The sequence below is a fragment of the Haplochromis burtoni genome, unplaced genomic scaffold (genome assembly GCF_018398535.1).
Source record: "Haplochromis burtoni strain Fernald_Lab_line unplaced genomic scaffold, NCSU_Asbu1 Contig_424, whole genome shotgun sequence".
In the NCBI taxonomy this organism is placed as follows: domain Eukaryota; kingdom Metazoa; phylum Chordata; class Actinopteri; order Cichliformes; family Cichlidae; genus Haplochromis; species Haplochromis burtoni.
In genome coordinates this window covers 71,605-84,461 of record NW_024582785.1, presented here as the reverse complement: position 1 = coordinate 84,461, position 12,857 = coordinate 71,605, and the positions used below count along the sequence as shown (strand labels likewise).

General features: G+C 36.8%; 4 gene segments (V, D, J or C); all 4 read left to right on the top strand.

The window, feature by feature from the left end:
• The first annotated feature begins 1,393 nt into the window (after nucleotides 1-1,393).
• On the top strand, nucleotides 1,394-3,816 carry LOC102302813. The segment is given in 2 exon segments: nucleotides 1,394-2,906; nucleotides 2,988-3,816. Coding segments are annotated over 2 exon segments (432 nt in total).
• A 139-nt stretch (nucleotides 3,817-3,955) lies between these two features.
• On the top strand, nucleotides 3,956-5,125 carry LOC102311651. The segment is given in 2 exon segments: nucleotides 3,956-4,109; nucleotides 4,231-5,125. Coding segments are annotated over 2 exon segments (366 nt in total).
• Nucleotides 5,126-6,824: 1,699 nt separating this feature from the next.
• LOC102311345 lies at nucleotides 6,825-7,393 on the top strand. The segment is given in 2 exon segments: nucleotides 6,825-6,870; nucleotides 6,956-7,393. Coding segments are annotated over 2 exon segments (354 nt in total).
• A 4,512-nt stretch (nucleotides 7,394-11,905) lies between these two features.
• Nucleotides 11,906-12,354, top strand: LOC121812058. The segment is given in 2 exon segments: nucleotides 11,906-11,959; nucleotides 12,047-12,354. Coding segments are annotated over 2 exon segments (354 nt in total).
• The last annotated feature ends 503 nt before the right edge of the window (nucleotides 12,355-12,857 follow it).

The following is a 12,857-nucleotide window of genomic DNA, read 5'->3' as shown; positions in this document are numbered from 1 at the left end:
CTCATGTATCTGTTTCTGCTGGAAGATAAAAAGCCTTCTCGTATCCATTCCAGTTCATTTCCTGGTTGTTGTTTTATACAATCCATAGTACAGCAACTAACTGTGAAACCACATCCTTTACAGGAGAAACTGAGAGTCTCTCCAGGCCTTTTCACGACAGGATTGGAAGGAATGGACTCCATACTCTGACCTGTAACAGCTGAGGAAATGAAAACAGAGAGAAACAAGTGAGACAGATAAAATGATAGACAGATAAAAGTATCATTAACTCACCATCAATCAGTGTGTCCTGGTACATGGTGAAATAGTGAGCAGCACAGGAACTCAGGGGGAAGCAAAAAAAGCAATCGATGAGGTACAGCACAAATGCTATGGCAAGGACGAGCCAGGACGTCAGGTCATTCATATGTGTTCATTCATAGTTATGATGCCTTCAGTGAGAATCTACAATGTGAATAGTCATGAAAATAAAGAAAAAGCATTAAATGAGAAGGTGTGTCCTGGTAGTGTATTAAATACTAGTATTTCCGATGTTAATAAATGTGTTTTTGTTAACGTGAAAATATGGGATAGTCTGAATGCACAACAGATCACTTCAGAGGTTGCCAATAGTAAGCTTTAGTGTGTTTAGTGCTCTCCCTGCCAGTTGTGAATTCCTCTAAACCCCCAAAGTACACAAATGCAATTCATTCAAAGACAGGGAGTGTACAGATTTACAAGGACACTACATATGTTTGCAAAGAAGAAGAGTTACAACAACAGTCTTTGTGCTTTCAAATGACTGCACCTCTTCATAACACCGCTGGCATACCAACACATTTATCGGCATCTTGAAATCACTACATGAGTAGTTTTTTTTTTACTTAGAGGTGGAAACTATATTGCTGCTTCTGCACATGGAGCTTTGTCTCACTCTTGTGGAAAATCTGAGAATTACAATATCTTGGAGCACGAAGCAATTTTCTGAAGGATAAACATGGTGTTTATTATTATTATTATTATTATTATTATTATTATTATTATTATTATTATTATTATTATTATTATAGTAAAAATGCCCAGTATAATTTAAAAATTGGACTGGAATCTTACTTTTAAACAATCAAATGACAGGCACTTATCTTAATCAATGTAGCTATGATACCATATAAGGTGGTGATGATGAAAAAACCAATGAGGGTGAAAACCACATTCCAGCTTTCCTCAGCTCACATCAGCATGCTCAATATCATCAAATAAATCACACTTCTTTTACTTGGGACAGGTCAAGGTGACTCTGGACACTGAACTTTCCATCTGGGCATCTTTGGAGTCACTAGTGTTGTAGTTCAGCAGTTCTGTGTGTCCATTTGGAAACCCAGTGATGTTAATGGATACAGGACTGAAGCCAAAAACCACTACTCATGTAGTGATTTCAAGATGCCGATAAATGTGTTGGTATGCCAGCGGTGTTATGAAGAGGTGCAGTCATTTGAAAGCACAAAGACTGTTGTTGTAACTCTTCTTCTTTGCAAACATATGTAGTGTCCTTGTAAATCTGTACACTCCCTGTCTTTGAATGAATTGCATTTGTGTACTTGAGGTTTAGAGGAATTCACAAGTGGCAGGGAGAGCGCTAAACACACTAAAGCTTACTATTGGCAACCTCTGAAGTGATCTGTTGCACTTTCAGACTATCCCATATTTTCACGTTAACAAAAACACATTTATTAACATCGGAAATACTAGTATTTAATACACTACCAGGACACACCTTCTCATTTAATGCTTTTTCTTTATTTTCATGACTATTCACATTGTAGATTCTCACTGAAGGCATCATAACTATGAATGAACACATATGAATGACCTGACGTCCTGGCTCGTCCTTGCCATAGCATTTGTGCTGTACCTCATCGATTGCTTTTTTTGCTTCCCCCTGAGTTCCTGTGCTGCTCACTATTTCACCATGTACCAGGACACACTGATTGATGGTGAGTTAATGATACTTTTATCTGTCTATCATTTTATCTGTCTCACTTGTTTCTCTCTGTTTTCATTTCCTCAGCTGTTACAGGTCAGAGTATGGAGTCCATTCCTTCCAATCCTGTCGTGAAAAGGCCTGGAGAGACTCTCAGTTTCTCCTGTAAAGGATGTGGTTTCACAGTTAGTTGCTGTACTATGGATTGTATAAAACAACAACCAGGAAATGAACTGGAATGGATACGAGAAGGCTTTTTATCTTCCAGCAGAAACAGATACATGAGCTGTTTGAGTGGACATATAGAATTACCGAAGACAACAGCAACAGTATGACATATCTGAGACTTCCATCCTAAAACCAGAAAACTCTGTTGTGTATTTCTGTGTGAAAGACAAACAATGGTTTAAGTAATGACATAAGCTTTACAAAAACCTTCAGCCATACAGTTTCACAAGAACCTACAGATGATCAAAAATATGATGTTCAACTCACTGTCACAATAACACCTGTGTTTATCCTCTATGAATGCTTTTAAAATATAAAAAAGACTTTTGATTATAATGAAAAATAATATGGAAAATATCATTCAAAAACACTGAAACACCATTTTTAAGAGGGATACAAAAATAGATTCAAGAATCCTTGTGTAATTTTCCAAATTATGCATTCACACAATATGTTTGTAGGAGCATCCTATGTGAATCAGAGCTTCTTCCTGAGTTAATAATAGATACATATTATATTAACACAATTTTAAGTGAGAGTCCTCTTGTGAGAGGGCTCTCAGAGTCCTTCTCAATATGCAAAGTGAACTTCCTGACAGTCTGCTATTAAGACGTGAAATCATGGCACCGGTTACAGAAGAAGATGAGACGTTCTAATCAGATCAACTTCAGTACCAACATGTTCTCTTTAGCTCTGCTGCTGCTGGCTGCTGGATCCTGTGAGTCTCACTGAGGAACTCACACTATGATAAAAATACATTGCTACACTGTTTCAATATTCCACATGGTTTCCTCCTCAGGTGTAAAGTGTGAACAGCTGACACAGCCAGCCTCTGTGACTGTGCATCCAGGGGATCGTCTGACCATCACCTGTCAGACCTCTTATTCTCTTAGCAGCGCTCGAACATTTTGGATCAGACAACCTGCAGGAAAAGAACTGGAGTGCATTGGTAGTGTACATGTTGGACACAGCACACGGTACAAAGACTCACTACAGAACAAGTTTAGTATCGACATAGACTCCTCCAACAGGACCGTGACTCTGATCGGACAGAATGTGCAGCCTGAAGACTCAGCTGTGTATTACTGTGCCAGAGAACCACCCACAGTAACACAAAGCATCATGAGACCTGAACAAAAACCCCTCAGTGACTGAACACACGAAGCCACAAGAGGGTGATCCCTCAGAGCACCAATGATTTCAGATCAGCACAATAAGAAGAAATAAGATGTCACTTAAAAATCAACAGCATGTAATTAAATGAGTCATAATAAGTTTAATATAATAACCATAAAAGTCTAAACGATCCTTCTGTTGGTCTATTCTCATTCTTAAAACACAGGCTTTTCACAGACTGATTGCTCACACATGGTGTACCTTGCCTCTTGCTGGATGACCCCAAGTTAGAAAAGTAGTTGAAAATTTTAATGCATGGATAACAAAATAAACTAAACAACAAAAGCAAAACATTTTATTTTTTGTTTTGTAACCCTGTATTGTTAATTAAATCATTTAACTTCACTTCTGTCCCAGATAGCATTTTTTCCAACATAATAGAAGATAACACGAGACTGAACTCACTGTTATGCTTTATCAAAAATGTGTCTTTGTCTGCTTTATATGTGTGTGTGTGTGTGTGTGTGTGTGTGTGTGTGTGTGTGTGTGTGTGTGTGTGTGTGTGTGTGTGTGTGTGTGTACTACATCGCATCTTCAACCTTCTTTTTTAACCTTTTTTAAAGATGTATTTGAATAATATTTAAGCCTGACATTTTAGTCCCTCCCTAATAAAATTTAGATGGCTTACTTCTGTCCTCGTAGGGCCTGGCTGTCATCTTGTCTAATGGGAAGCACTTCCTTCACAACTTCACTTTCAAGATGATGCTCAGACTCTCTGCTCTGGTGACAGTGCTCTGTCTACCCTGTAAGTCATATAATTTTATAACTGACTCATTATTTATTTATTTATTTATTTATTTATTTTCTGTTAATTTATGAAGTGACTATTTTCTCCCAGTTTCACTCATCTCACTGGTTCTTTCCAGGTTTAAATGGTCAGGCTTTGGAGTCCATTCCCTCCACGTCAGTGTTGAAAAAGCCTCAGGAAGCCTTCAGTCTTTCCTGTAGAGGGTCTGGTTTTGACTTTGGCCAGTATGGAATGCACTGGATCAGACAACCAGCAGGAAAGACACTAGAATGGATGGGAGCAATCTGGTATGATGCAAGTAAAACCATTTATGCCAGCAGTGTGCAAGGACGTATAGAAATCACCAGAGACAACAGCAACAGCATGGTGCATCTGAGCCTTTCCAGCCTAAAGCCAGAGGACTCTGCTGTGTATTACTGTGCTAGAAAGCCACAGTAACACAACCCTTCACTAGAACTGAACAAAAACCCCTCACTGAACAGTTCTAACATGAAACCACCAGAGGAGGAGCTCTCGGACCACTGATGATTTCAGATCAGCATAATAAGTCAATACATAAGATTGAAATATAATCTCGAAACAAAGGTGATTATTAATTCCAGTTCTCATAAACATTATTTCTCACAGACGAAGGTTACTTTTCTTAATCCCTCTTCTTTTCTTCAACAACCAAAAACATATTCTGGTATACATAACCCTCAAAGTAAACCACATTGCTGTATGTTTCTTCGAAAGCATAAAAAATATGAAAGTGTTGCATAGTTTAGTAGTTACAAGTTCATGAGTCCATGTTTACAAACAAAGCAAAAGAATGCAATTTAATGCTTTTTTTGATTTAAAAAAAAGCAAATGAAAAATATTTCAGTCAGCTATTTTAGAGGCCCAAGGACTTTGCAACCTGGTCTTCTATTGTGTGCCTTTCTCTTGTTCTGTCTATATTCCTGCTGTTTGTATATATCTCTCATGTTTTTTTTATTTATTTCTGCTATCTTACTATTTATATTTTATACCTGCATAGTTGGTGTGGAGCACAATTTTGTTGTGCATGTACAATGACAATAAAGGACTGTTATATTCTTTTTTGTAGCTCTTCGTTTTATACTGATTTGATATCCAGCATTTGACACCCAGCCTCTATTTCAGGCTTTAATTTATTTGTGCTTTTTATCCAATTTAATTTATTGCTTTACAGTACAACTGTACATCCCTCATGAGTTGTGGATAAAGATATAATTTTCCCTTTTTTGCAAGGTGCCATTCTTCTAAGGGATAAAACCTAGAGTTTTAAATCTAAAACACATTGAAGTGTGCAAAAAATTACTCATACTCTATATGCATTCAAGCAGTAAAGACTGAACAACACTGCAGAAAATAAAACACCTCAACCAATCGCATAAATGTACAGGTTAAATTTGCCATGTGAAACAAATGAAATCAACTTTTTTCACCCAAATTTAAATTTTAATGTTGATTCAGGTGGTTTTTTTTATCTTTAAATCTTAAGTATGTAATGCATATGTAGCATATATATCCTTAAGACTTCACAAGTAATGCTAGCAATCAGTATGCTTATGCAGCAAATATTGAAAATAATGGACATAGATTAAAAAAAAAGATTGCCACCTATCAGACGTTTATTAAAAGTTTTAAATAAAAATATTTTTAATAACAACAGAAGCTCCCATGCTATCACCTTGAGTACCAACCTGTTGTCTGTAGCTCTGCTGCTGCTGGATCCTGTGACTCTCACTGAAGTCGAGACACTAACAGCAAGATCACAGCACATTAAGTGTTACTGTTATTACAGTGATATTCAATGTTTTTTCAAAAACATTTAAATGTGAAAAGTTGCCACAGCTTTCCTCTTGAAATATGCAACTCACTGAATACTGAAAACAACATTTACTGAAAAAAAAGAACTTTTGTGGCATGGGTCTAACTGTATATCTTTGTGAATAAAGAATAAGATTTGAAATGTCAGTTTTATCTTTTATTTTCTGTTTATGAACGCCCACATAAACGTGGGTTGTAAAACATATATTTGAATAAAAGAAATCAACTATAGAAGTTCTGAACTGCTATGAAAAAACAATTTTTTTTTACAATTCTTTATACTATAATTTAATTATTTTATGTATATGATATAAAATGAAAGCTTAGACAGATGGATTCATCTTTTTTTTTAGCTTTCAGTGTGTATCAAAAGTGTTTAGAAAACAAAATCTGCAAATTCAATACTTAATTAAATAAGACAATAAATAAGACATAAGCTGAATTTTTTTTTTCCTTTTTAGTTCATATAAACCTCCACTGTTTTAAATAGTTTAGGTGTGTAAATGTATGTGTGAATGGGTGGATGACTGGTTGTGTAAAGCGCTTTGGGGTCTTTAGGGACTAAGTAAAGCGCTATACAAATACAGGCCATTTACCATTTAAGCATTAATTAAGCACAATAATGTAACACCTTTTTTGCACAACCCATTTTCCATAGTTCCATTTCATTGGAAAACACCTAGCAATGACCCACATTTTTCTGCAGTCAGAAACATATTTAACTTAAGGGTTGCCTGATACATGAGAGTTATTTTTACAGGTGGAAACTTCAGTAACCTTTCTGCTATAACATGTTTGTATCCATGTATGCAAATTGCACTTCCTCACAGTCTCCTATAAGAGTTGAGATCATGCCATCAGTGACACAAAGGAGGCAACATGTTCTCTGTAGCTGTGCTCCTGCTGCTGCTGGTTTTTGGAACCTGTGAGTCTCAATACGGAAAAGACAGAATATGGTTATAAGATTCTGCCGAAACACAGATTCAGTATTCAACATGTTTTCTCCACAGGTGTAAAATGTGAGCAGTTGATACAGACAGCATCTGTGACTGTGCAGCCAGGTCAGCGTCTGACCATCACCTGTCAGGTCTCTTATTCTCTACGCAGCTGGAGGACAGCTTGGATCAGACAGCCTGCAGGGAAAGGACTGGAGTGGATTGGAGATGCACATTATGGACACAACACATACTACAAAGATTCACTAAAGAACAAGTTCACCATCAACTTAGACACTTCAAGCAAGACAGTGACTCTAAATGGACAGAATATGCAGCCTGAAGACACTGCTGTGTATTACTGTGCGAGAATGCCACAGTAATACAAAGCATCAGTGGAGCTGAACAAAAACCCCTCAGAGCTTCAACATGTGTAACATCCTCCACCAGTACAGGAGCCCCCAGACTACAGAACACTGTTATCTGCTGCATGTCGCTGTTTAGCACTGGAGATTGCCATGATAATATATATTCTTTTAAAGTTATAGTTATAGAGAAAGTTTAAAATTTTATATTTCCAATTCAACCTTAATAACCTGCTAAATTTTTGACATTTTGTTTCTGGAATTAAGTGACAATAATATATTTTGATACTCATTTATATGATAAGTTTTAAAAAGTTCTTAAAGTTCATTAAAAGTTCTTCCAGCTTTGTGTTAAACCACCTGTAATGAAGGTTAGAATTGGTTGTCTTTCATTATTTGCAAAAAAAAAAAAAAAAAAAGGCAGGACTCATGCTGAAGTTCAGTGAATTTATTTAAAGCGAATTCAAATACAAACAAAAGCTTGGCACTTTTCCACAAATCCACGCTGATACACAGATTCTCTCATAAAAACACCAAATAGCTCTCCTCTCTTTAGCAGAAATTTTGAGATGGACAAAGGTCTAGGAGCCAAGTTTTGCTGACCGATGCAATGCAATGATCCAGCAAAGACTGATGATCTGACATTACATCAAGTAGTGGCTGCAAAGAAGTGAATAAGGAACAGGTGTGTGCACGGATAACCTGAGATGTGTCCCAAGTCCACACAAAAATAGCATAAAGGATAGAAAGAGAGAACATAGAGAACTGAGGACAAAGCAATCTTCCTGAAATATTCACATTATATAAGTCAAAAAAAGTCATCATGAGGGTAGATGAGAGAACGCTAATGTTTATTGTTTAGTCAAAGTTTTACAGATAAAACATGTTTTAGATTTAATTAAATAAAAATAAATAAATAAACGGTAAACTTATATTTGTCACTTCCTCCCAATGATATCCTGATATTAATCTTCAGGCTTTGCAGTTTGCATGTTTTCTCTGTTTCAATCATCAGAAAAGATGCCAAAGTTAATCACCCTGTGTTTCTGGCTGCCTGGATATCAGGTTGTGCCCTCTGGCCTCTTAAAAGAAATCTTAAGGGCACTTCAGATACAATGTGACGACAGTACTGCTGTGCCCAGAAACCCATTATGTCCAGTGGCTTGCTCCTCATCATTCTACTTGTCCTAGTAGGAAAAAGGAATGACAGGGACCGGCTGAAGATCATAGCAGAAAAACCCCCAAAATAAATTATGTGCTACATGCTGAACAGGGCAGCCAGTGCAACAAACATTTCAGGTCATTTACTCAAACTAGCAGTCTGGGCAGCACGCTCTACTTTTTATATAAAGCTATTATAACCTATCATTCTATTCATCTGTTAGTTGCTAAAAATATTTACTAAGTTCTTTATATACTGCTGAGTTTACTTCGTAGGAGGAGTCTATGTAAATCTGATACCTTCAGTAGATTTATATATCTTGGTACTCAATCTACCAGAGACACTGCAGACTAAACAAAGACATCTGACCTTAACAATGATCAGAAAAGTTTATTTTGCTATTTTACTGATTTTCTTTTTTTTCTTGACTGGTAAGGACATTTTTACATTTTTTGTTCAAATTAATTGTTATGAAGTAAACTTTTTAGAATAATAAGCCATTAACATTTCTGTAGGTACTGAGGGTCAAACACTGACTGAGTCTGAATCAGTGATTAAAAGGCCTGGAGACTCCCACAGACTGACCTGTACATACTCAGGGTTCAGTGGTGATTATAGTAATGCTTGGATCAGACAGGCTGCTGGAAAAGGACTGGAGTGGATTGCTTGGATCAGCAGTGGCAGCAGCAGCTGGTACTCTCAGTCATTCAGAGGCCGCTTTACCATCTCCAGAGACAACAGCAGAAAGCAGGTGTATCTGCAGATGAATAGCTTGACGATTGAAGATTCAGCTGTTTATTATTGTGCTCGAGAGTCACAGTGACACAAGAGGAAGAAATGCTCTACAAAAAGTCAGCCCATCAAAAGATGGAACAATTTGCTGCCAGCTGTTTTTCCCCTTAAAGTTACAGAAATTACAGTTAAGTTATCGAAAGATGTAATAACACTGCCTCAATGGGAAATGCTTTTATGATGTCTTGTCTTAATTTAATTTTTTATCAATTAAAAAAAACAAAGACAAAGACATATTAAAATCTAAATTTATGTTTTAAACAATTTTCTTTTAATTATGCCCAAACCAATACTACAGTACAACCACAAGGCCATTCATTCTCCCTTATAATCAGTCATTGTCCTTCTGTACAGAAAGCAAAGCTCCTCACACACCGATATAAAGATTAATATCAGCCTGGTGCAGGAGAAAATGAGAAGTTTTGGGCTTTCACCCTCAGTACAAGTTCTCTGTAGCTCTGATGGCACAGTTGGATCCAAAGAGTCTCACTGAGGCAATGACAGTATGATCAAAATACATGGTTTTATTGTATTGTTTTATTATATTAGGGATCCTGCAGGGACAGAACTGGATTGATAATACAAATTATACTGCACAAGGACAAGTTGACTATCATCTTAGACACTTAAACCAGGACGTGTATTACTGTGCCAGAGAGTCACAGTAATACAAACCATCAGTATAGCTGAATGAAAAATCCCTCAGAGCCTCAACACTGGTAAGTGTTAATAACTCAATAGGTCAGTCATGACAAAACAAGAAAATGTCCATAATTAAGTCACAATAATTTATGACAATGACAAAAAAATTCAATGTCACATCCCTAATCAAATTCCCACTCCCTCACTGTGACATCCTGATACAAATCTTCATGCAGTTTATAGCAGCACAAAACATCCAAACTCCACTTGTTGCTTGCAGGTTAATCCATATTTCTATTTCATCCTGTCCTTTGTAATCTGTATTAAAAATAAGCTTCCTCACAGACACATATAAGAACTTGACATGGTGAATTTTGTTGAACCAGAACAAGAGAAGCTTCCAGAAGATCACTTTCAGCACCAACATGTTTTCTGTAGCTCTGCTGCTGGATCCCGTGAGTCTCACTGAGAAGAAACACTGACATCATGGATTCCACGCACTGTTACTTTATGTACAATTAAATACAGTGTGAACAGTTGACACAGCCAGCCTCTGTGACTCTGCAGCCAGGTCAGCATCTGACCATCACCTGTCAGGTCTCTTATACGCCTTTGATGCTTGTTTCCTGCGGGGGAACACGGCGGGTCTGTGTGCTGCGCTGTAATGGTAGCGCTGTGCAGGGCAGCTGCTGTGTTCGCTTCGGATTACTCCTCACCCCCCACCCAATCCTGTGGCTTGTCATGTCTTTCACAATGTTGTGCTGTGGACATTTATGTGCATTTTGTGCAGAGGAGTTTTTTTGTTTCCTGTTCTCATGCTGTCCTACCATGGAAGCACAGCATGAGTAGAGGTCTCTTTTTTTTCCTCTTGTACTTTCCCATTGTAGTGTACATTTCAGTGTTTTTCTGTAACGCTAACGATCTCCGACTTGTATCCCCATGTCTGTGATGTGTGTGTAAGGTCGGGGGGGGGGGGGGGGTCCCCATTTCACTTCAGGGCAACCTGCATGTGGCGAATAAAGCTTTGATTGATTATTTGCTGAACTACCACAAGGCTTGGATTAAAAAAATAAAACCTGCAGGGAAAGGACAGGATATTCTGCAGACTGCAGATTCATACTACAAAGATCCACTAAAGAATAATTTCAAACAAGAAAGTGACTTGAAAATTAACCAGATTTGCAGACTGAAGTCACTGGTGTGTATTACCATAGCGCCAGAGAGACACAGCCCATCAGCTTAACAAACCCCCTCAGTTGTAGCATCAAACTACCAGAGGAGGAGCCCTCAGATCATGAATGAATTCAAGATTATTTTTCTCTGGAAGTCAGTTTGTTGATAAATTCTCCAAGGTGAGTCTGTAAGCACATCTTATAATAATAATGATAATGATGATAAAATGTCACAGAATTAAAATAATTTCAATGAGAAATTTAAATATAGTGAGATTAAATGATGCTTGTTGATTTGAGGTTTTGTTTGAAATCTCACCATCTTTACTTTTTCAAGGAATTTGACTCTTTTGAAAGACAGATAACTTGTTTTTAGGTTGAGATAGAAATTATTTAATGAATTGATATAATATATCTGTAAAGAGAAATCATCATCATCCACAGACCTCCAAAAACCTGTGCAGATACTCAAAATGCAGTTTTGTTTCTCATGAAATACTTCATCATCCTTTTTTTGCTTCCAAAAAAATAATTTTAACATCTATAATATTAATTATAAAACTGGAGCACTGCAATTAATGTTCCCATAACTCTTCATTTATGTGTTATCCAATATTTTTATTACTCATATGATCATGTTTGTGTTTTATAAGTATTAATCAAAAAACGTCATTAAGAAAATTGACAATAGTATCTTCACCTTGACCTGTTTTATTGATATATTCAGTGGCTTTAAAACAGATTTATATATTACATATCCTAACTACATGGCTAATTGTGACTGGTCTTAAAAAAATGTGGGATGAATGCAAAACCACAATATTTTTGCATGCTGCTCCTCCTCTATAAATCTGACTTCAGAGAAGATGACAGGAAGCTAAGGACACACAGTTTGACAGTATGGACTACAGGACAGGACTGCTGCTGTTAACTATCTGCTGGGCAGGTGAAAACACTCATAGACCTGATATTACACAACATTTATTTCTCTCAACAAACTATTTAACTTAGTGTGATTTGGTGCTGTTGACAGGTGTTGATGGTCAGATTGAGTCTGAACCAGTCATTAAAAGGCCTGGAGAATCCCACAGACTGACCTGTACAGGCTCTGGATTCACATTCAGCAGCTACCCTATGATCTGGGTCAGACAGGCTCCTGGAAAAGGACTGGAGTGGATCGCTTTTGTACACAAATATAGTTCTGATTTCTATTACTCCCAGTCAGTCCAGGGTCGATTTACTATTTCCAGAGATGACTCCAGCAGTAAAGTCTATCTACAGATGAACAATCTGAAGACTGAGGACACAGCAGTTTATTACTGTGCTCGAGAGACACAGTGAGACACAGCAACTGGAGAGTCATACAAAAACTACTTCCTCTATTTGCCAACAACACAAGGAATACTGAATTATATAAAAAAAGGTGGCATTTTATTTAGAAATGCAAGATGAAATTTTCCTCAATTACTCTAATAAGTGGTAATACACATGTCACATACTCATACTCTCAAATTGTTCTGTTTGTAAACAAAAAATGTGAAGAAAAAGACTCTGGAAGATGAATTAAATAAGTGATAGTGTTTGTGATAGTGTTTTTGGACAGTAAGAAAAAGTGCTATACAGTGCTATATAATATATTCTAATATATTGCAAGTTTATAGAAACCTGTGCTGTTTTAGCTGATTATACACTGAGACAATGAAACATACTTGATATATAAGTAGATATATTTTCTAAAGTTGATTTGTGCCACTGTGCTGAGATCACAGGCACTACGGAGCTGACTATTTTATTTACATTTTTTAAATAATTTTATACAAAACAAGCTATTAAAATAGAGTCAT